The 25,431-nt window shown below is 42.1% G+C and overlaps 1 protein-coding gene across 1 annotated transcript; it reads right to left on the minus strand.

The window, feature by feature from the left end:
* On the minus strand, window positions 1–23,665 carry HNRNPR (heterogeneous nuclear ribonucleoprotein R). Its single transcript, XM_081201792.1, is given in 12 exon segments — window positions 1–1,282; window positions 1,448–1,569; window positions 3,409–3,558; window positions 4,369–4,574; window positions 7,344–7,479; window positions 9,083–9,259; window positions 10,455–10,568; window positions 13,178–13,285; window positions 13,771–13,889; window positions 15,856–16,024; window positions 23,574–23,597; window positions 23,600–23,665. Coding segments are annotated over 12 exon segments (1,986 nt in total). The 5' UTR covers window positions 23,651–23,665; the 3' UTR covers window positions 1–672.
* Between the last annotated feature and the right edge of the window lie 1,766 nt (window positions 23,666–25,431).

A 25,431-nucleotide genomic window follows, 5' to 3' on the forward strand; every position in this document is an offset into this window, starting at 1 on the left:
TGTTTTGAATAGATTTTTGAGTTTTATTGAAATCTTACATGAACAAGAAGAAATTGGAAATACAATCACATCAAGGAACAAATTGCCACGGATTTGACGTTTAGGCCAAACAAAATTTGTAGGGCAGATTTTCAAAAAGGTGTGAAGTTATAACAATTTAAAAACACAGTTAACCTACTTCTAGGAATGCAAAACATACAGTCATGTTATTTTCAATACAAGAAAACTTAATTTTGTTTTAATTTCTTAAAACTACGGAGACAAAGTACTAGCTTTACTTTATGTACAGCATATGCCTATGTAGTCTATCCCAAATCCAAAAAAGAAAAAGGAAAAAATGAAACTGTCCAAAAACAGAAGGTCTGCAAAATCATGATTTAACAGTGTCGCCCATCCTGCTGATAAACTGCTAAAATGAAGCCTAAAACGATAAAAAGCACTGTCTCCCAAAACTGTGTTTGGGAATTCTGCAAGCTCAGTAATGTCCAAGTGCATTTATGAGAAAAGAAAAAAATAATAAAAGACTTGAGTATATACACAAGAGAGTGATTCTTCAGCCCAATACAAATGGCAGCCAATCACTACTGAAGGATGAAACATTAATTTTTGGAAGGATGTAGAGCTATAGCCAAATTCTATCTTTCCAATATTCCCACGCCCTCCTTATTTGTCTTACTTCCACTGTTGCCCATACGTATCCTGATAAAATTCCTGGTTGTCATTATTGTAACCATAGTTACCGGCATAGTCACCACCTTGCTGAAGCGGCTGCTGAGCGATGGGTTGGGAGCCCCAGTTCTGCTGGTTGTTGGTCTGGCGGCGCTTGGAATCCGGTTGGTTGTACCCATCAGCCTTTCTCTTGCCTCCCACGTTGCCCCCACGGTTGCCCCTGGCTCCACGAGCACCACGTCCTCTCTGCTGCTGGGCAGGACCCCCTCTCCCACCCCTGGCTCCTCTTGGTGGTCCCATTGGTGCCCCCCTCTGGGAATAGCCAGCTCTACCTCTTGGTGGTGGTGCTCCCCGCCCCCTAGGTGGTGGAGGTGCGCCTCGCCCACCCCTTCCTCCTCCTCTTCCTCTTATAGCATAGCCATCATCATAGCCGTAGTAAGGATCTTCATAGCCACCACGGTAGTCATGATAGTCATAGCCATAGTAATCATCATAATAATCTTCATAGCCATAGTAATCTGGGGGATAGCCATAGCCGCCTCTCCCTCCACGCCCTCGGCCTCTAATTGGAGGTGGCATACGAGGTGGAGGATAGTAATAATAATCTTCGTACCTAGTGAGCAGGAAAAAAGCATTAGCATTAGTTCATGCTGCTTTCTCAATTTAAAAGTTCAAGCGGAGTTCAGCATGCCAGATTAAAGTAGATTTTTATTATGTTGCTATCAGACAGAAACTCCCGTCTTTGAGCTACGGTACAGTTAATGAAGTTAACACTCACGCAGTACTTCTGGAGGCTTGTCTGGCAGCCTGGCGTTCTTTCCTTTTCTTATCTGGAGGCTTAGCTAATACTATTTCAATTTCTTCCCCCTCTATCTCTTTTCCATTCATTTCGTTCATGGCCTGTTTGGAAGGGGAAAGAAGTTTAAATTCCATTCTACAGAGAAGAATCCTTCAGGATTTCCCACCTTTCCACTCTTCTAAGTCCTGATATTCTCACGTCCACAGTAATTTCATTTCAACACTATGCATATTTACATACTGAATGTTTTAGGAAGTGAATCGCTTTAAATTTGCCTGAGACAAGCACAGAACACCTGTGTGCCTACTCTGGTGTAGGAGAGACTTCTGTAACAATGAAGAGCTACTATTAGCTCTTTGTTTTAAAGCAGGGCATTGGACTGAAGGCTGATCACCCTTTCTGGAAGGAAGACAAGACAGTCTCCATTAGTGCTTCACAGTGAGAAACACTTTTTCTTGCTTGAGCTGCTTTTAAAGATGGAGAAGACTGGAAAGCAAATACAGTGGTACCTTGGTTCTCAAACACCTTGGTACTCAAACAACTTGGAACCCAAACACTGCAAACTCGGAAGTAAGTGTTCTGGTTTGCGAACTTATTTCAGAAGTCAAACATGCTCCGTTTTGAGTGCCACACTTCCGTTCTGAGTGTTACGCTGAGGTCTGTCAGTTTTTGCTCTTTATTTTGCATTTTTGTTTTTGAGGCTCTTTGATTTTGTGACTGTGTGGAACCCAGTTCAGCTACTGATTGATTGATTGATTGATTGGTTGATTGATTGATTGATTGATTGTGTGACTGCAGTAAATTCTTTATTGCTTTCATTTTATGGATCAATGGTCTCATTAGATAGTAAAAATCATGTTAATTTGATGTTTTACGGGTTGTTTTTAAAAGTCTGGAACAGATTAATCCATTTTGCAATACTTTCTATGGGAAAGCATGCCTTGGTTTTAGACCAGACTTCCTGAATGGATTAAGTCTGAGAACCAAGGTACCACTGTAGGTAAAGCGGAAGGAAAAGTTGGGGGTCTTTGGGGGGGGGGAGATTATTTTCCCCTAGAACTTTGTTAATACAGTGGTACCTCGGGTTAAGTACTTAATTTGTTCCAGAGGTCCGTTCTTAACCTGAAACTGTTCTTAACCTAAAGCACCACTTTAGCTAATGGGGCCTCCTGCTGCTGCCGCGCCGCCGGAGCATGATTTCTGTTCTCATCCTGAAGCAAAGTTCTTAAGCCGAGGTAATATTTCTGGGTTAGCGGAGTCCGTAACCTGAAGCGTATGTAACTTGAAGCGTATGTAACCCGAGGTACCACTGTACAAGGCAGCATATGCTATTTAAAATATGCAATGTGAATAATGCGCTGGTAAAACCTTTCCAACGTACTGGGGGTGAGGGAGAGCAAGAAGATTTAAATGGAAAGTATCAGACTAGATGAACCAGTTACAATATTCAGCATTTATAGAGCATTTTTGGGGGGTTCGAAGCATATACATTGGATTGCCTCCAATACCATGCTTGCATGCGTTCCTGCCATAGAGTCTGCAGTATGCCCTGGAGGTTAGGAAAGAGGCTCAAGAAAGGCATGAGATGTGGGGCACAGGCTGTAGCGGGAGGGAGAAGTCAGGTAGAGGCTGACTGCAGCTACCATCTTGCTGAATAATGTAGGTCTGTATGCATCACCACGACATCAGATGAAGAGTTTTCCTTTGCCTGTGCAGTTTGAAATCAAGCTGCACAGGGAAAGGAACAGCAAACGCCAGTTTTGGCTGGGAGCTTTGTTTTCATCTACAGTGCACTTAACGTTATATATGACCTCATGTGTTGGGCTGGTGGGCGTGGCTTGGGGGAAACAACCTCACAGGCCAAAATAGGATTCTTGCCAGGCATAATCAGGGACTGTTCCCCACCCACTGGCCTAGATAATGAAATTGTGCATACCTACCTTGACCGCTGCCCCCCTATCTTCAAAATGAACAAAAGCATAGTCTTTTAATTTCTTCACTCTTTCCAGCTTTCCAAACTCTGAAAAGGATTTCTCCAGTATTTCTTCCGTCACTGTAGTGGCCAAGTTTCTCACAAATAAAACTTTCACCTGTTAAAAAAGGGGGTGGGATTTTGACATCAGCTTCAGAACTCCAGTAACTCTTACAATACATGCTTACTCAGATGCAAGAGTGCACTAAATAACCATCCAGGAAAAGATGGCTTTATCTCTGTATCACAAGAGACATTAATTTTATCACTAAAACTGAAACAGCAACTAAAAACACGGACCACTGACAGCATGTTTCAGTGTTGGCTTCTGGAGAAATGATTAGGCCTCCATCAACTTTTACTTTCAAGATTTTATTTAAGAGATACAGGCACACTTCCATGTTGCTTATTTTTTGTAACAGATTCCCAGGAAACAGATGGCATTGACCAGCATCAGTACATTAACCCTACTGCCAGGTTGAGGAAAAGCATGGATGTACCTGGAATTGTATACTTCAGTAATTCTTACTCCCCAGGGAGGGGAAAAGGCAAAGTATCATCGCAGACATGGCCACCCTACTGTAATGGCAAACTACTTTTGGCTCAAAGGGCTGCATGTTCATTCTTGGCCAAACCCTCTGGGGTGTCCAGGTCAGGGGAGGGTGTGGTCCCCCACACCTCAATTGCTGCATGCCAATCAGCTTGGGGGGTGTTATTGGCCCCTCTGGGCTCATCAAATGATTGATCCGATGACTGGGGAGAAGGCAATTTGTGTCCCCATCAGGGTGCTGGGGTCACCCAAGCATAGTGTCTTCTTTTAATTCATTTTCCTCCCCTCCCCCCCCCAAATTTGTGAGATCTTGGGGGATGGGATCTGTGTCCCAATCTGGGGTTAGTCACTTCAGCAGTACAGCCTTTGCTCTATTACCTTTGCCATGACTTCTGGATCTGGTTCCTCTACAGGGTCAGCCCATTCCACAGTAACGACGTTTCCCCAGACTTTTACTTTCCCACTCATCAGCCGACGCCGAGCTTGAGCAGCTGATTTGTGATCCTCGTATTCCAGGAAGCAGAATCCCCGATTCTTCTTTTTATCATCAGGTTGGTGATACAAGATTACATCCACTAAACCTTCTGTAAGAACAAGACACCCGGATGTAACACAGAAGCCTATTTCTAGCTTGAAATGCGAACTGGAATGCAGAAGCTTCAGCATAAGCAGATCAAGTCTTCAGCACACTCAAATGATGCAGTACCAGAATACACACACAATAAAGTTCTCCCTTCTCTAGGCACTGGCTCCATCAAACTTACTTCTAGCACGAGGAGATGGTAGAAGTAATGTTTCTTTGCCCAGCACTCAAAATCTGATCCAGGGCTGCCATTCCTCTTCTTTTATCTGGCCTCCCAGGTTGTGAGGTCTGCATCATAAAGGTGACACCACCTACCAAATCTAACACCACCTGGGTGGAGGGAGATTCCTCCAATGAAATGGCAGCGCTCCAAATGGTCAGGGCCAACTTACCCATAGGCGCTAGGGGTGTGGGGCAGCCGGGCTCTCAGGGGCGCCCGGCTGAGAGTCTGGGGCCCAAGAGTTGAGTCTGGGGAAGAGCCCGCCCATCGGTCAGAGTGCCACAGTTGGCTCTTCTGCTGCAGCGGCTCTGAACCACAGGTTTGGGGGGCGACCAAGCCAGTGAGACGCTGAGGTGGCCGGCTGGCTCCGCCCTCCTGCACGCCTGGGACTGGGCAACCTGGGGGGTGGGAGTGCCAGGCAGATCTTTGCATCCCGGCATCGCATATGCTTAAGACAGCCCTGCAAATGGTACTGACATTCTCATTTTGCTGCCACTGGGAGACTCATTTTTACCATAGATGACCTCAACATGCATCCAAGGGATCACCAGTTCTGACTGGATTTGAACTTGGCTGTTCAATATCGTACCACCCCACTCCTTGCACACTCTCACCCCTCTTCTGATACTTGGAAGCTCCCCCACCTCATCAAAACCACTTCTGGGCCATTACAGGGAGGCAAAGAAGCACCTGGTACAGCACATCACTTCCTCTAAGTGGGAAAGCATTGGTACCCAAATGTATAGATTCTCCCCATGCCACCTTTTCCCTTCCCAGTTATTTTAAGCCAATGGAAGAGGAAAGGAGGGGGGAAGCAAACTTGTTTTAAATAAGTACCAGTGGTCTTAGGGTTAAGAGAGAGAGAATCAAGACCAGCCTGCAACCCTCTCAAAGAGCTCAATTTTCATTAGACTTCAAACACCCTGAAATTCCCAAGTCCAAATGAGTGCCTGCGACTCCTACGAAATGTCTGCTGGAAGTTCAAGTAAAATGCAAATTAACTGCACAGCCACTTCAAGCTGGATACCATTCAAACCCTATAAAAAGGAACTGGGTGGACTTCCGGGGTGGCGCCATCGGCAATGGCGGACTCCCTCTGAACTGGAGGGACCAGCTCTGCGTCAAACAGGTCTTTTCCGCTACGGCGAAGAAGGGACCCTGCTAAAAATCACACGCGGGTGAAGCCTGTGACCATGGGACTTGGCGGGCACCCTTAGCGCCCCCCCAACCCACAAAGGAACCCACTAACGGGCTCCGAAGTGAAGAGGGGGAAGTGGCGCGGTGCTGTGAGTAAACTGCTATTTCCGTGGAGCAAAGCCGCACAGCCGTTGCCGGACAGCGCTGCCTTTTTCCTGGGACAATTTGGCTTCTAAAATAAGCACCCGTGAGTACTTAAAACTTTGAACAATCGGACCTTAAATAAGGACTTGCGAGCAGAAAGGAATTGGACTTAAAAATTTACTCTAATTTGGTACTGAAACGGGAAGGTCTAAACAGGAAGTCAGCCTTCCGTTTCTTTGTAGACAGAATAAAGCAAAGACAACGTAAACTAGAGCTCAGAAAATCGCTGCTAAAGGATTGGCTTTCATCATTTAAAATTGTTGAACCCCCCTTCGGCAGCAGGAGAAAAAGGGGGATCTTTTTTGGACTGTTTAAACCTGCAGAAGTGGAGTTCCCACGATTGAAAGGAGAATATGAAGAAGAGCTGCGGAAGGGACATGGAAGAGATTTAAGGGCCTCGGATATAAGGTTGCCAGGTTAATGCGCTAGATCGATGCGATAAAAAGGACTGACAAAACCCGGGACCAGGAGGAAGGGACGCTGGATGAAGATTGGATTGTTTTTATTTCTCTTTTTGTTATCAGGATTGTTTTATAGGGTTGATGAATGTTAGAAAAATGTTGGAACGAAATTACTTGGCTCTAGCAAAAATGTTTAAAGAATTAGGTAAGAATATTATTTGTGAGAAGTCGGTAAAAATAAGATTTAAGTTTTAAATTTTTAAGGTTTTCTATACGATAAGATGAAAATAGATTGGGGTAATGTGATGACAGGATACTATGAAATATGGAAAGGATTTGCTGCATAATTATTAACCAGGATACAAAAAAAGGGAGGAGGAGGTCAAAGAAAGAAGGTAATGAGAGTTGAGGATTCGAAAATGATGGATTTGTTTTTGTTTGTTTGCGGTGTATTTTTGTTTGTTTGCAGTGTATTTTTGTTTTTTGAATCTGTATTGTTTGATGTGGTTTTTTTCCCTTTGTTTTCTCTATTTTCTTTTTCTGCTTTGTTTTTTCTTTGTAATTTCAAAAAATTTCAATAAATATCATAAAAAGAAAAGGAACTGGGTGGTGTTTCATAGGTTAATATTGTTTGGTGTGTGCATTTTAAGTGGTGCCTTAGAAGGGTTTATATTCTGAAAGATAGAAGATATAACTGTACTAAATAAATTCAGAGTCTTAACAGGCATGTTTATTATTAACACTAGTCTGCTTCTTTCATGAGTGAAATGTTAATGCCTTACAACACGTCATATGCTCAACTCCTTACCTGTAACTTTGCTGAACTCTTCTAGTATGTTTTCCTTGGTCTTGTTTTTTGGAATTGATCCAACAAACAGCCTGTTGTTTGCCACAGAGATGCATACGCCAAGGTGTTTACCAGGACGGATTTCATAGTTGTCACACTGAAAAGAACGTTAAGCTGAACACTCATCTTAAAGTTCCAATTTAATGGTACACAGATCAACAAACTCTCCACCTGCTCCAATGGGGAAGATCTCAAAATAAAATGCTATCTACTACAAAAAAAGCTTCATACCTGCATCCCACTTGGGAAAGATTTAAGGTTTCCAGTAATCTAGCTCATTTCCCAATAATAGGCGTTTGCCAGCTCAAAATACACTGTCTAAGGAGACTTCTCAGGTTTAGAATGCTAAATCTAGCCTCACAAACTTCAGGCTAGATGTCTGAGAAGCTCACATGCACAAATCTCCTGTTTCATCCCAGTACCTGGTACTCAGGGGTACACTGATTCTGAACATGGAGGTTAGATTCTTAGCTATCATGGTCATTGTTGTTCATAAATGTCTCTATTAAAGAACTGTGTACATTAGTACAATTCACTGTAATGTAGCTCTGAGGGCTATCTTCAAAAGGAAGATGCTCCATTCCTAAGCACATCATCTACTGTTACTTCACTATCAATAAAACATCCTTTTTCAGATCAAGCAGCCTGGACTCAGGAAATTTTTATGACAGTGAACACCCCAGAACTTATATAAAGTCATCACTATTATACTTCCACTTTATTTTCAATCCATTTCCCAAGTGTGAATTTTCCTTTATCGCTGCTGGTACACACTAACATTTTCAGTAAGCTTTCTCCTTAAGGAGGTTTTTTTTTTAGGCTGTTACCAACAATTTACAATCCATTAGTGTATCAGCGAAGTTAGTATTCCCATTTACCCACTCAGTACATCACTCAAGATGCTCTTGCATAGCATTTCAGCTTCTGCTCTGTTTGAAGAGAGCTTTTTATGGAACAATCCAATTGGTACTTACTTGAGAGTAGGTCCTGCTGAGAGTAAGTCCTACTGAACTCAAAGGAACTTACTTCTGAGTAGACTAGTTTAGGATTGTGTTAGTGCCCGATTGGTAAAATCCTAATTTGCTATTATCTGCACACTTAGCTAACTCACCAATTAACTGTGCCTCCAGTTAATTTATGAAAGATAAATACCATCAATTACAGATCCTTGGGGACCCTTCTCTGTACTCAGAAAACTATCAGTTAATTTTCCCTTGCCCCTTTTTAGCCAGTTTTATCCATCATTTTGTCCCTTTTCTATCAAACTTTAGGAGCTTCAGTGAGGAACCAACCATCCTTACCTACAACTGCAAATAATTCAAAAAATGTTAACCAAGCCTTTGCAGATGCCTTGCTATTTCATGTTTTCAACTAAAATTTACCTGGGCTGAAAAACAGCTATCAAGGAGGTCTCAATAATAACTCTGTGTCCAAGGTCCAAAAGGAGAACTCAAGTCAGATTCATCCTGCAATTTTCCTTATTAACATCAGATGGCATGGTTAAATTGAGAAGTGCCTTAAGTAGCAGCAATTAATGACTAGTTGTTTATAACTAGCTAACTGCTAATTTATAGCTCATTACTGAGTGATCTAGAATACTATGGGAGCCCACTTGCAAAGAAAGTATCTATGAGTTACAGGATGTGACCACAGCAAAGTCATCCCATCCTCCAACATATATAGCATGGCATGACACTTACCAATTTAACTGCTTCTTGTGCTGCATCTTTACTACAGAAAGTGATGAAAGCGTAGCCTCTGTTCTGGCCAGAGAGGGGATCCATCATGAGCCGCAGGTCCCAAATTGGGCCTGCCTTCTCGAATAGTGGTACCAATTCATCTTCATACAAATCCCTAGGAATTTTACCAACAAAAACCTGACGAGGGGAAAAAAATATTTTGTTAGAAAATGACATTTTTAAAAAAAATTCTTAATTCATTTAATAAAAACAATAGATTTGTGTAAGGTGATATTTCAAAATGGTTGATCTTTTCAAACCCTCAGAACAGAGAAGCTCTCGCTCTAAGCACATGGGCCACTACCTAGAGCTACTTTAGGAATACCCTTTCTTTAATCACTGCACACAATACAAATACTGGCTCAGTTCAGATGTAACAGGGAACAATGGTTTCCCACTACACAACCTTGGGCTTATGCACTCCCCTCCTTCCCACCCAAAAGGACAGCAAAAGCTTCTGTTTTCAATTTTAAACTAGCCGCAGTTCCCTGTGATGGTGAATTTGTGGAACTCTGGTCATTTAACCCAGCGGTGGGAACCATTTTCAGTCAGAGGGTCACATTCCTTTCTGAGCAACCTTTTCAAGTGGGTGAGGCCAGGAGCCAGTCCAACTGATGGGACTCTTACCTTCACAATAGACTACATTCCAGTCAGGCAAAAGTCAGAGGTTTCTACACACACATTTCTCCATTCCCATCCAGGGAAACAAGAGGAATTATCATAGTTCAAGGACTCATTCCAGCTAGGCAAAAACACTTGGGAGGGCATGGAACACGGTCAGGGAGAGGTGTGGCCTGGGGACAGTCCTATGGGCTGGAAAAAGAGAGGCAAATGACCGCATTTGTTCCCCACCTGCTTTGTGAACAAATCAGGATTTGAAACCTAATTTGATCCTGACTTGCTGTCACTAACCCTAGTTTAAACAAACCACAGTTCCAAGTTGGGCTGTCACGGGGCACCAAGGCTAGTTTAAAAATGAAAGCAGAAGTTTCAATCTCCTATTTGCAGGGGGGTGTGATGAAGAGTATGTGAGCTCATCGCTTATCGTAGCTCAAAGCTGCAGTGAGTAAACCACTGTTTTCTATTACACCTGGAGGGCCACAAGTTAGCCAAATGAACAACAGCTCTGAATATTACTGCAGTTAAAAGACAGGCTTTCAAAGTGTTTCCTGTCAAAATTTGGTTGGAAAACTCAGCTTAACAATTATTTTCATTATAGCTAAAACTAAATAATTAGTTTTTAAGTCTTATTAGACGAAATTGGCAACCATTGTTAGGTAAGGACAATCTTTATGTATCTGCAATTTATGTGCAGCAGTATGTACATACAAACCTCTGTGCCGATGCCAGGCTGGGATCCTGAGTAGACCGTATCTGGAGGGGGGCCACCATACTTCCGCTGGCCTGTAGTCACGTCCAAAGTATAACCAGTCCTCTCTAGCAAAGCCTGAATAAAGGATGAAGAATTAGAAGTAGATGTTTTCATCGCACAAGTGGCATTCAACAACACATTCTTTACCAAGACAGAAAAACAAACCAGAAACAGCCCCATCCACAGAACCTCTTGCATATTTTATCTATCTATGTATGTATCTATCCTATACACCACCCTATACCCCGAGGTCTCAGGGCAGTTCACAACAAGACCACAACATATAAAATCAAACCAAAAGCAGTAACCCAATAACCCCCCACAAAAAGGCCACATTCTAAAAGGGTGTTGGATGTCAATAAGATCAACCAAAGAAGAGTCTGGATTTGATATCCTTGCTTTATCACTACCTGAAGGAGTCTCAAAGTGGCTAACAATCTTCTTTCCCTTCTTCCCCCACAACAAACACTCTGTGAGGTGAGTGAGGCTGAGAGACTTCAGAGAAGTGTGACTAGCCCAAGGTCACCCAACAACTGCATGTGGAGGAGCAGGGAAGCGAACCCGGTTCACCAGATTACGAGTCTATCACTCTTAACCACTACACCATGCTGGCTCTCAGGCCTGGTTAAAAAGGAACATTTTTGCCTGGCACCTAAAGGTGTAAAATCATAGAATCATAGAGTTGGAAGAGACCACAAGGGCCATCGAGTCCAACCCCCTGCCAAGCAGGAAACACCATCAGAGCACTCCTGACATATGGTTGTCAAGCCTCTGCTTAAAGACCTCCAAAGTAGGAGACTCCACCACACTCCTTGGCAGCAAATTCCACTGTCCAACAGCTCTTACTGTCAGGAAGTTCTTCCTAATGTTTAGGTGGAATCTTCTTTCTTGTAGTTTGGATCCATTGCTCCGTGTCCGCTTCTCTGGAGCAGCAGAAAACAACCTTTCTCCCTCCTCTATGTGACATCCTTTTATATATTTGAACATGGCTATCATATCACCCCTTAACCTCCTCTTCTCCAGGCTAAACATGCCCAGCTCCCTTAGCCGTTCCTCATAAGGCATTGTTTCCAGGCCTTTGACCATTTTGGTTGCCCTCCTCTGGACACGTTCCAGTTTGTCAGTGTCCTTCTTGAATTGTGGTGCCCAGAACTGGACACAGTACTCCAGGTGAGGTCTGACTAGAGCAGAATACAGTGGCACTATTACTTCCCTTGATCTAGATGCTATACTCCTATTGATGCAGCCCAGAATTGCATTGGCTTTTTTAGCTGCCGCGTCACACTGTTGGCTCATGTCAAGTTTGTGGTCAACCAAGACTCCTAGATCCTTTTCACATGTACTGCTCTCAAGCCAGGTGTCCCCCATCTTGTATTTGTGCCTCTCATTTTTTTTGCCCAAGTGCAATACTTTACATTTCTCCCTGTTAAAATTCATCTTGTTTGTTTTGGCCCAGTTCTCTAATCTGTCAAGGTCGTTTTGAAGTGTGATCCTGTCCTCTGGGGTGTTAGCCACCCCTCCCAGTTTGGTGTCATCTGCAAATTTGATCAGGATGCCCTTGAGTCCATCATCCAAGTTGTTGATAAAGATGTTGAATAAGACCGGGCCCAAGACAGAACCCTGTGGCACCCCACTAGTCACTCTTCTCCAGGATGAAGAGGAACCATTGATGAGCACTCTTTGGGTTCGGTCAGTCAGCCAGTTACAAATCCACTGAGTGGTAGCATAGTCAAGACCGTGTATAATGAAGGCGCCAGGCGATCTTCCCTGGGGAGAGCATTCCATAGACGGAGAACCACTGCAGAGAAGGACCATTCTTGTGTCGCCACGCAAACAACTCGGTGCTGCACCCAGCTAAATGAAGTGCTCTTCCTCTTGCTGCTTATTGGGACCACAGACTAGGCGTTGTATCCAACTAAGTACTACTCAGACTAGGCTTACTGAAATTAATGACTAGGGCTGGGTAATACCTGCCTGCCATCGTCGTAATACACCGACAGCTAAACACTGTGATATGGTGGTATATTACGATGTTGGAAAGAAGGCGGGGAGGAGGAAGGCAGTTGCCGGCCACAGAGACAATTAGTGTCACTGTGCACAGCTTCTGCCTCTTCCAAAACTGCAGCCACCTCTTCCAGTGCACGGCGCATGGAGGAAGGAACCCAACCATGCAAGGAACAGGGCGAAGTCGCCTCCTCCTCCAGCTCCCACCCATTCTAAGGCAACTGAGGAAGGCTCACAAATGCTCCATCCGTGCGCCTGCATCAGCCGCTGCCGCCTTTGCATGGACGGGTGGGGGAGGGCTGCCTCTTTCTCCCAGGAGAAAGAGGTAGCTTGCACATGCTAAAGTGATTGAGGAAAGAAGCGGCCATCGAGTCCCTGTCAGGGAAAAGGGTGGAGTATAAATTAATAAATATATAATAATTATAATAATGGAGGCACGTTTCTCTCCTATATATAGATAGGGCTCTTTTGCTATTACGCATTTGCAACACTCGTGATTTTAACTATTTATTTCATGTCATACAAGCCCTCCCCCCTCAATACGATTCTTTCCTCCAGTACAAGTCCTTAAAGCAACACCAGAACAATGCAATTAATTACTTAAATACAGAAATATCTACATAGAAGTTCAGAAGAACCTTTATCTGTTCCCCTGTACACTCAGCATATGTATACATTACCTTAATCTTTGCTTCATCTGGCCCCTTTGTTGATTCTTGTACTTTGCTTCCTTGTTTCTCTCTCTGTCTGTAAGTCTTCATAACTCCACATAAAAATGCACTTTTGTTCTGCAGATACAATTTATGACATCATTCAAGAGGAAGGCATAAAAAGAAACCTGAAGCCATTGAACCTTGCATAACACTCAACTGCTGCAACTTTTGACAGAACTAAGTAGAGTGCTTCAAAAAAAAATCACTTTGTACAATTTATTTAACACAAACAACCACTCCATTGAACACCACATCAGGCCAAGGACTCTGAAAATGAGAGTCTTTTTACACGCATGCAACTCTAGACTTTAACAGTGCAGCCCTATACATGTCTACTCAGCAGTAAGCCCCACAGAGTTGAATGGGATTTCCTTCCACTAAGGAAACATAGGATTCCAGCCTAAATGCAGTGTTTGAGGGGTAAGGTTGTCAAAAAGACACAGTGCAGAAGAGTTCAGAAAAAAGTATGACAACCTTTGTTGGTGCTTGTTATAGTCATGTTAGAAAGAATGCTACATTTGTGAACCTATTTCTTCACACCACAGGAGCTCTTACCTTACCTGTACATGCGACAGGTCACTTTCCTTAAACTGCTGTAATACAGAGAGGGCTCCTTCTTCGTTAAATTCTCTAAGAGCATCTATTGCTCTCTCATCAAGATCAACATAAGCTACCAATCCTAAAAAATTAAAAATAGAAAAAAGTTACAGATTCCCATTTAATTATACAGAGGCAATTTCATTCAAAAACACTATTTTATTTTGCTAAATTTGAAGTAATTTGAGCTCAGTACATCAAGGTAACTACGGCAAACTAAAAAGTTATATCCAGAAACAGGAACTGTGTGGATATTCTGCTGCACAAAGCAACACTACATATCAGGGTTTGAAACAATGACCTCTGGCTCACATTTCCTTTTAGGATATTTCTTTAAGATGGAGCCATTACAAACGATGCATAAACACTACATAATCTAACAACAGTTGTGCTACAGCAGCTATTTGAGCAACCTATAAAACCAACTTCTCCCCTTCAAAAAAAACTAAAGTGAAAAATTATCCCCATTTCTATAAAAAGGAGATTACAATGAATGTTTTTTACTACAGATAAATACCGTTTTGCCACAACTTTCCAGCCAGTGACATTATTTCAAGCCCTGTTATGTACATCAAGTACACTAATATTAAGCTTGCAGGTGCAGACCCATATACAGTAGGACCAGTTCTGAAGCATAAAGTACTTTCTTTTACATTAAAGTTAATATCAGTTTATGAAAAATGTAGAAAATTTCTAATTCCATCAGTATTAAATGGTAAGGTGCTGAGATATTTGTACCAACTTCCAATAACTATCCAGAGTGTTTTGAATACTTCGGGATTTTAAAGAGCACTGAAAACATCTTTCTTCTCTATCACACAGAATAGCAGTGCACAAAGACTGCATTTCAGAATTGATCCTGCATATTGGAAGCCATATTTTGTACTGGGACAAAACTCAGCAGAGGTTTTAAAAGTAATGAAGTTCAGCCCCAAGTTTAATTATAAAATTAGTTGTAGCGAACACTACTAACGGACACCAGTGGGGAAAGTTTAACCATGAAGATAGTTGTACAAATATTGTTGAATACTAGGTAGTAAAAAGTTTTAACATTAATGCACTTTCAAGTTTAGATAAATGTCAAACTCCTCATGACACAACCTCAGTTGCAACACATTCTAAAATCCTGTACATGCATTTCTCAGACACCTACACTCAAGCCACTAAGTGTACATCATCATATAGCACCACCTTAGAGAAGTGTCTCTCTAAGGAAATAAAAGCTATCTGGCAGGCACTCATTGGGATTGTCATTCAAGACAGATCAGCCACATGAGTCAAAATATCAACATAAAGAAGACAGCTATGGTATTGTTTTGAACTGCCTTAAACTTGCATAACGTTTGGAGTATTTTAGGGGGAAAAGATAAAGCAGATCTTGTCACTGAAATATTTGAGATAAGGGCATGAAGCAGTTCCATTTATATTTCTAAATATATTCACAACACGCATACTAAAGAGGAAGAGGAAGTTTCTATTTCACACCCCAAAAAATATGTGTTTCCTAAGCAGAACATGTGTTCTCTCTCTCTCTTTAGAATACACAATAAGCCACTTGCTCCATGCAAGATAAACGTAATTCAAATAATAATTATTAATCTGAACACATCAGTATAATTACTGATATGGACTGAAATATTCACTAGGAGCTGGACAAACATGAAATTCACTTACAGACTGGAATTCAAACGTAGCCCTAAGTCAAGCAATCAAGCTATTTCCCTCAATAAGCCAAGCACCTATTGAAATATTAAGTGTTTAACACAGTAACTATAAATTGGTGATTATTTTATAGAGGAAACTTACAATTCAGTAAGCTGGAATGTCCACTTTTACTTGTGTCTATGAAACAGTTAAGTGCCCTGATGACCTAAGATACTGTCAACATGTCAAACCCAATTTGACCTCAAAGAAGTGAAAGCAGCTGTACATTCAAAGCTACACAGTACAAAACACAAGTAAATTTTTTCAACTTTAAAACCTAAAAATTTGAAAATCGTTTGCCTTCACTTTCATAACCAATCAGAAACAAGAAATGCATATTATACCTGTCTGAAATATTTCATCAAGTCTCTCTGCCACCTTCTGTGGGAGGCCTGCCTCTATCAGTGTCTTGTAGTGTTCTGTGTGAGTTACACTGGAAGTATCCATTGGTTCTTCCTCTTCTTTTAACTGTACCGCATTACCATTCACCTGATTAGCCATTTTATTATGCTGCTGGAAAAAATTCAGGAGCTATATTACATAAAGCCAGAAATAACTAATTTGTAGGACAATGCATTTATCTAAACTAATTTGTAAACATGCTGCAAGTGACTTGAATTAAACCTATTATTTAAAGCCTTTAGAATGCAGCTCACCTACATTAAAGAAGTACAGTTCTAAATACTGTGGAACATGTACATGGAATAGCGCACAATTTTAAGCACTTCATGTACATCAGATCTAATTTTGATTTTGGCATTAATTTCTGTGATCTTAGTGGTGGGGAGTATACTGAAATGCATGAACATCTGCCATTATTACCCTGGTCTCAAAAAGATTTTAAGTTAATGTGCTTAATACAGAGGCCTACAGGGCAGCTTAATGTGCAAATGTCAATACTTGCTTTCCATCTTTCCCATAGTTTTCTGGCTTATTTCCATACCTTCCTTCAAATCCTGTTACATAAGAGAAGCCATGCTGCTTTAATGTACACTAGTTGCCAGAACACTTTTTTTAAAAAAATAAAAAACAACATGCCACATTAGGTTTTGCACAAGTGGAACAATCGATAAACGAATTGCATGTCACATACCAGCAAGATGAACTTGTATTAAATTCTGCATATCATAGCACAGCATGTTATTCCAGATATTAGAGTTTAAATGAAAGGTTTAAACGAAAGGCAGCACCTTCAATTTTCCATATCAGTGAGAAAGACTTGATGCGAAAGTCAATAAGAAGACTGCAGAGATATGAATAAAAAAAAAGTAGCACTATCTTCTCAAACAAATACTGAGGTATTTTGCCAACTTATTTTATGTGTCTGATTACAAACTGGTGCTTAATATTCAGGCATGACAGCACAGGTGATATAAACAACTACTTAAGGAAGAGGGCTGGTTGACAGTGCCATATTAGCAGAGAGGCAAAGCAATCTTGATTTCACCAGAAAACTCAATAAGACATATGAAACAAATATTTTTTAAAAAACGTTTTAAGTGCAGAACACTAAAACTAGTCCTTCAAATACTAGATACAACTTTAAGATAATCATCCAATTAAAAGCATGCAATACAATTAATGTATCAAAAGCAAGACAAAAGAAGATGTCCCACTCCAGAAAAGTTTTGCCATCAAAACATTTTAGTTCAAGGTCAATGAGTACTTTAATGGGCTATGACCATACTGTAGCTTGTGCAGAATAACTGGTACACTATTCCATTTTTGTAGCAGATGCCACCACACTCCTTTCTACTACAGACTGTACAAAATCCCTGAAATTATTGCTACTTCATGTTTCTGAGCACATGTCCTACTTTAAGACCAAAAGAACAAAATGCTTTCAAGCTGAACAAAACTGTTTTGGTGATCCACAAAACCGGGGCCTCTAGTTTATTGAGGTTGCTCCTTAATACCTCTGCACTTACATGAAAAGCAGCAGTGGTGCATTAAGAGACAAAACCCCACAAAGAATTAAGACCAGTTGCTTCTTAGCAAATACTGCACCTTGAACACGGGATTATGATGCTACAAGTTTCCCCCAAAGAATTTCTCAGTGGTTAGTCTGGTTATATTAAACCTCATTTTCCCCCCTCAAGTGAAAGCATGTTTAGAAGTGTTACATCCACACTACATGCAGCATTTTATGGGTTCCAGTTCTACTTTGTCACCTGTTACTTCCTTTGCGGGGAACACAACACCGAAAAAAGTAGGTCTGCCACACACAAAGCCATTTTTCTAGTGAAAATTGTATCCAAGCAAAGGCTAGTGGGACAAATGTAACCCACTTTGGGAGATTCATTGTTTCTAGATACCTCATGGGCACTATACAGTGAACTCTTAGGTTACGTACCTCTCTGGATATGTAATCTTCGGGTTGCGAAAGCAGCAAACCTGGAAGTATTTTTCCGGGTTTCGCCACTCGCGCATACGCGGAAGCACTCTATCATGCAGTGCCCATGCGCAGAAGCGGTGCCTCTGGTTACGGATTTTTCGGGGTGTGCATAGACCCCCGGAACAAATTAAATCTGTATCCAGAGGGTCCACTGTATATTTAAAACATCATCAGACCACTAAAAACAGCATCTTCACCCTAAGACTCCTAGTTTATTAAGGGTGCTGAGAGTATTTAGGAGACCCCCTGGTACTATCACTGAGCTCCAAACTCCAGTCATCCTCTCTTCCCATAGAACTCTGTGAATTGTAGCTCTCTAAAAGGGAACCGAAGTCTATTAACAACTCTCAGCATCCTTAACAACATACACTTCCCAGGATTCTTTGGCGGAAGCCATGACTGTTTAAAGTGATATAATACTGCTTTAAATAGAAAGTGCAGATGGGACCCTTCGCCTGATCACAGGAACTTGGGCTTGATTATCTCCAACAATGAAATGCCAACACTACCAAAGCAAAGACAACTTGAGGGATATGGGGATATGTAGCACCCAAACAAAAAATAACACCACCTTATTCTAAATACTATTGTTTCAAAGCATTCTCCTCCAAGAGAATGTTCATATAGCTGACATTTATAAAGATTCTCAATGCACTTCAGTGCATCTCTCAAGGGCTTGAAAAAGAATACAGAAGAAACAAGCATGTCTATCAATGTTTTAGTGATAAAAAGATGATTGGTTGATTAAGATATTTACAGATAAGTTTAGTTACCCTACGTACATAGAATTCCTAGAAAATACTTCAAGGCCATTCTAATTTCTCTTCAGAGGTGGTAGCACAATGAAAAAGAAACTTGGCCCTTGTGGGTAGAGCTTCGCCTTTCTGCAGACAGTTGTGGATTCCACAAGGAATCAGAGTCTAGAGTGTTTATGGGGAGGTTCATATTTTATAGAACTTAGTTATTAGCACTATTAGAAATATGCTAATACAGCTTTATTAGCAAAGCAGTAACCTTGATGAAGCTAACCAAGTCTAGGTTGGCTCAGTGGATAGATGAGAGACTCCATGGGAATCCTATGTATGCTGACTTTTAAGTGTCACAAGAGAAGGAAGGTAAGTGTATTAAATAAACTATTAAAGAACAACAATATATCAATCCCAAGGAAATGACACCTTCACCACAGTTCAGTTTGTTACACAAATTACTTAAATATTCATGTATGAAAATTATATACAGTATAAGCAGAATGTCAGAACAAGCAATACTCAAGATTTGTCTCCATATTTTACTGTTCTATTCTGCATGCAGCTGTGAAAGAACTGCATACAAGCTTTGACATGAAGTAAGCTTTTGGGGCCAGGGAAATCCTTTCTGGAGGAAATGTGATTGTACCCCCTCCCCCGGCCATGCTGATAACATTCAGGCACCAAACTGAAAACATTTATGTCTAGGCTTTTGGAATACAGTTGGTATGGAGCCTAAATCTATACTGCACAGTACTGTTTATTTTTCACTACATGGCATTATAGTTCTTCATATAAACAGCTGATGGTTTAAATTGCTTTATCGTGTTTGTTTTTTATAGTTGCTGTTAAGACACCCTGACCTTCTGTAGAAAGATGGGAAGAACAAAAAATAAACTAACAGTCACTGTGCAATCGAAACCCATCAACAAATTCACATGATCCAGTACTACTACTGTTTTTGAGTTTTACCTTCACAACTCACTATAATGGACTCATTTGCACTGAATTTACAAATGCAGATAAAAAACATTCAATAACACAGTTTATGATCCAATACAATTAGTTAAGAATTTTCCTCACACATTTATCAAGCTTCTGTCCTGCCTTTCCATAAAGATGTTCAAGAGGATTCTCTTTTCTTCTGAATATACCAAACTATGGCAAACTTAAAAACTAAACAAACTCGTTACACAAATAATTACAGAAACTGGGTATTTACCAGGCTATTCTTCTCAGCCTTCTGCTCTAATATTACTACTACCACCACCAAGCACAGGTTGCTGCAAATACAGCAATGCATATAACTAAAAGCCTGATGCTATGCTCAGAGGTCCACAGATTCACTCATCGCAGTTACCATGGCAACCACCCCTCTTCCCTAGACTCTGACTTCACATTGCGCTTTCGAGTCACTAAACTTCCAAAGCAAGATAAAGAGACTTACCCTACCTCCCGCTGCCCCAAGTCTGGAACTCAGGCTAAAGGCACTCAGAATGCCTCTAAGGCACAGTGTGAAATCAAGGGTGAGACCCTCCCACCTATTAACCTTATTCCAAGCTCAGTCTCTTACACTGCATGACACTGTGTAGTGTCAGAGATGGAGCACACACACATATAGACACTCTGTGCAGAGGGGTAGGGGGTGGGGCCAGGGTTGGAGGTGACCATACATAATGGCTGGCTACCAAAGCCCCACATTTGCGGGCTCCTTCCCAAACACCACTTTTTTGCTTTCACCTGTGCAAAATAACCTGCATCTTATGCTCCAGTCATCACTCCATGCAAGAGCAGGGACGGGGTGGCACTGTGGTCTAAATCACTGAGTCCAGGCTTGGTTGTAAAGTGGGGTGAGGTCCTGCTGCTTTGGCCCAGCTCCTGCCAACCTGGCAGCTCAAAAGCATATCAGTGTGAGTAGGTACTGCTGTGGCAGAAAGGCAAACGGCGTTTCCATGCACTCTTGCACTTGTCATGGTGTTCTGTGCACGGTGCACCAGAAGCAGTTTTGTCATTCTGGCCACATGACCTGGAAAAGCTGTCTATGGACAAACACCAGCTCCCTTGGCCTGAAAGCAGAGGTGAGTGCCACACCTCATAGTGAAATTTGACTGGACAACCATCCAGGGGTACTTTACCCTTTTACCATGCAAGATTCCTTTGCACTAGTACTTGGCTGATATTCTGTCAATGCACCTGTGGCTTTTGTAATGCCCCTGTGAGATATATTTGCTACCCTATTCTATGTTCTAGCAACCTGCTACAGTGTGTTAGACCAAATATTTGTGGAATGACAGCAGGACAGGGCAGCTGTATGAGATATACTAAAGAATCTTGTTTTGACCATGAATGTTGTAAGTTCTTATGTGCAGAATGGAGTATATGCGCTGCTTATCCTATGGGCCCCTGCACTTGGATATTAGTCTTATGCATTTAGTTATCATTCATGTTTCAAAAGTATAGCCTTGCACTAGTGCCAGTTAGGGTCCCAATTCCAGCATCCTATGCAGGAGGGCCAACTAATTTTATGCCTCCTATACACACTGTTATCCACTTGGAACTGCTGCAAAGCTTTATAGTTCTATGTGTTGAACTGGGCTGCCCAAGTTCACTGCACTAGTGTAGGAACAGGGCTTACAGACACACTAATGCAGGGCATATCCAAAACAATCCTAAGCTTGTTTACACTCAATTCCCACTGTATTCACCATAGGTTGCTTCCTTAATTGTGACCCTAATCAGCTCAGTTGCTTCCTGACATGACTATGACTCAAGAAATAAACTTATTCTAAGATTATAGAATAACTTTTTACACTAGAGTAATGTGAGGTTTATTCTATTTTAGTGTTTCTATTTTTATACCAAGCAAAAATCTTAATACAGTAAGTTTGATCAAAAGTTAAAATCAATTAAAATAGGCACACAACCAACAGACAACATTGTTCTTACACTGGAATTTTATATCCTACTTCAAGAGAAGGCAAATAAGCAAAATAGATTTATTGTTACCAGAGTAGCCCACTACACTCTACTGAAATTTGAGAAATGAGAGACATGTATAGTGCAATCCTATAAAGAAGCAAGTCCCATTGAGTTTAATGGGGCTTATTCCCAGGAAAGTGAGTCAGTACAGAGTTGCAGGATTGTAGCCACAGATAATGATCTATAATAGAAGCTAAATTATAACTTAAACCACTGCAGTACTACTGACACCCTTATACAACTTCTGAAAGAGGATATAGGTATGACAAAATGCTATGACAAAAATATTACGGACTACTGTTTAGCAAACTACATTAAAATTATTTGTGTATATTTTTTTGTAACTGAAAAGTTATTCAGCAAGTTTCCCCACTCCATAGCAAGTTACTATGTTTTTACAAGCTAACAACACAGCCCAGCTGCAATCTTTGTATGTGGAGTTTTTAAATCCCTTCTAACTCACATCAAGATTTCAGTGAGAGCTTCAGAAATAACCCAGTTATTTCTGAACTTAAAAATGAAAGCCACAGCTCTCAAATGATTCTATATGTCACCACAAACTCATAATAAACTCTACACTGTCTCTGCATATGTAAAATAAGTATATATGCCTACAATTACAAGTCACCTGGCAGAGTAAACCAAGTATTATCACACACACTCAGGATGGACCATATACCTAATATACCTAAACAGAACATTGAAGTAATTCCTGAAAATAGCACATGCTGCATAAAGAACTTAGCTAGCCTACAGGTCCCATGGATGGTGCTACAAATACAGTAACTTCACAAGTGTAGTACTGTTACAGTTAAAACATTCCACCCCATTTCCTCTACCATCAAAGTTAAACAAGTATCAGCAGCTGTCAACAGCTCCTATGGTATTCTCATCAACCAGAATTCCCAATTAATCACTGTCTATCACAAGGAACAAAGAACCCTTACCACAACCAAATCTGATTCTGACAGCGCCACGAAAAAGCACTGCGATTAAGTTTCAAATCAAATGGTACTTGGGGGCGGGGCAGGGATATGCTCCATTTGCCAAAATAAAAAATGGGGATGAATCCAGGCTCCCCTTAGGAAAAGGAACATTTGGCAGATGGGTGTTTGTGGGTTTTTTTTTTTTAGGGCAGTAACTCAAGGCACATTTGCTCGGAAGCGAAAACCGTGCTGTGTTCCCGCAGGCCAGCGATGCACAGGAATGCAGCCCTGCAGCTCGATCCCCGAGTTACAGCTTCACCCACAACTTTAAAAAGCCCTGCCGGCTTCCAATGGGACTCATTCCCCGATTTCAAGGTGCCTAAGGCTTATCCGAGAGAAAGATTATGCCCGCCGGCCTCAACTCTCCAAGCAAACACCCCTTAGGGACCACAACATTCAAGGCGGCAATTCGCAAACCGGAGGAGGAGAAGAGGCAGGAATACTACTACTAATAATAATAATTTCCATTTCTACAGGAATGGAAACCCCCTACAAACACGCCACGCGCTCAAAAAGGCAACCCGAAAGGAATCGCCGCATTGGTTTTAAACACCCACACACCTTCCTTCCTCCCCATCCCAGGTCATGCTAGCGGGGTTAGGCCTCCTTCCTTTCCCATTCTCCCTCTCCCGGAATGCGGCGGATCAGGGCCCTCCGCACTCAGCTGAGGAGGCCCCTCTAGAGGGGGGGGTCGCACGCACCCGGGCCTACCTTCCCCGCCCCCACGTCGACGGCGCGGGGCCTGCACCACTCAGACGCATCCCGCCAGGCGCGCTGCGGCCACAAAAGGCGCCTCGGAGAGCGCGGGCCTGGGCATCTCTCTCTTCTCCCCCCCCCCCGCGCGCGCCGCCGCCAACTACGAGAGCGCGCGCTCCTCTGTCCCACCCCGCCAACATCCCTTCTTTCCCCCCGGTTACCGGTTCCTCGGCCAGGCGGGCCTTGGCGGGCAGACTCACCGGAGCGGGACCTGCGCGGCGCGGCTTGGAGGCAGCGGCTGCAAATGGCGCGCGCTCCTCCTCTTCCCTCCCCTCATGGACGGCGGGAGCGACCCCGGCAACGCGAGGGGTTTCCCGGAACTGTTTCCAGGGACTGCTCCCCGGCGTCCAATCCGGGGGAGGCGTTTCGGAGAGGCAGGCCGGAGACTCTATCGGCGCCAGGAGGCGGGAGCAGGCGGAGGGCCCCCGCGGCCAATCAGAGCCCGAGGAGAGCCCAGGCCAATCCGCACGGCTGGGAAAGCCATGGCGCGCCGGTAGGGTTAGGCGGGGGAGGGGGTGGGAGGGGAGAGAGAGGGAAGGAATCCAGCGCTTAAAAAAAAGAGCGGACGGTTCCCGCTTTTTGTAGTTCTTTTGCAGACAAAGGAGGCTCGCTGGTCGCCTCGCACTTTCAGCCTTGCGAAGGCCTCTCTGTTGAGGTATCTGGCGGTACTTCAGCCTGGACGTCTTTGAAGGCTCCCTCTTGAAAAGCACCCAAAATAAATCCCTTCACAAGTAAAAACCAAAAACAAAGCCAAGTTTAGTACAGATTCTCTCTTCCTGACACGCTACTCTTCTAGATTTAGGGATTTATCCTTATCATTTTATGGGGGCGCAGGTGTATTTCTGCAGCAGAGGCAGTGGTCGGACCTTTTCGGTTGTAGCCTCTAAATCACAAGTCCTTTCTTCCCAAAGACGTCTGTGTACTAGGACCCTTTCTTAATTCCCTTTAATAAATGGATTGAAACATTTCTATTAGAAAGAAAAAAAGAAGATAGGGCATTAGCGTTTTATATTACTGTGGTTTTTTTCTTTCCCTTTAAATATATATATTGCAGTGCGTTATTTTGTTGATTTTTTGTTGGACTCGATTTAGGTTTCAACCCCCTATTTAACTCAGTGGAATTTATTTCTGTGTAGATATGTATAGGGCTGCACAATGTTGGCTTGTATATTTGTGGATTTTCAACTTTCTATATTATATGATATGTTACACTATATTATATATTATGTGTAACATAAATTATAAACAATTGTGGGCTGCTTGGTCCTTATACTGCTTATTTAATTTTAATGTATTATAAGTTATTTTGAGTTTTAAACATTAAAACACTCTTGTAAAGACTAGAGGCATGTGCTTTATATGTGTTTAACCTGTTGACTGTATATTGCTTGATGATCCATTTTTATTTAATTTTGAATTGTAATGACCTTAGGCTATTAAGTTATAGTTTGTGATGTAACATATCCCATTACATTTTGTGGTTGTCATCTTCCTCCAGTGCCGTTTTTAATTAAAGGAATATAAATGTTTCAGTTAATTAGTGAAACCACACCTGAACTACATGTCACAACGGATGCAACTTTAGCTGTGTACACGTAATACATTTAAAGCATGATCTCCCACAAAACCAAATTCTGAGGACTGTAGTTTACCTCCTCACAGAGCTACAATTCCTAGTACCCTTAACAAACCACAGTTCCCAGGATTCACTGACTGGACCACACTTTGAATGTCCATTAAATGCATGGTGTACATGCAGCCTGAGAGGTGTTTATCATTTCAGTAAGAAGAAAACAAAATGGGAAATGACCCATGCTGAATCCAATTGAAGGTGCTTGGTTGTCATTTCAAAGCCAGACCATTGATTCATTTAGCTCAGCATCATCTGCAGTGCATTGACTAGACTTTCCGAAAGTATTTTCTCCAGCTCCATCTAGAATTGCCAAGGTTTGAACCTGGAAATTTTGAATGCAAAGGATGCCCTCTTTCAACAAACCCTTCTTCCATCTCTTCTTTGCACTGTATAAGGCCATATTACATCCTGTCTGAAATGTGGTT

This window comes from Podarcis bocagei (assembly GCF_964188305.1).
Source record: "Podarcis bocagei genome assembly, chromosome: 7".
Lineage (NCBI taxonomy): Eukaryota > Metazoa > Chordata > Lepidosauria > Squamata > Lacertidae > Podarcis > Podarcis bocagei.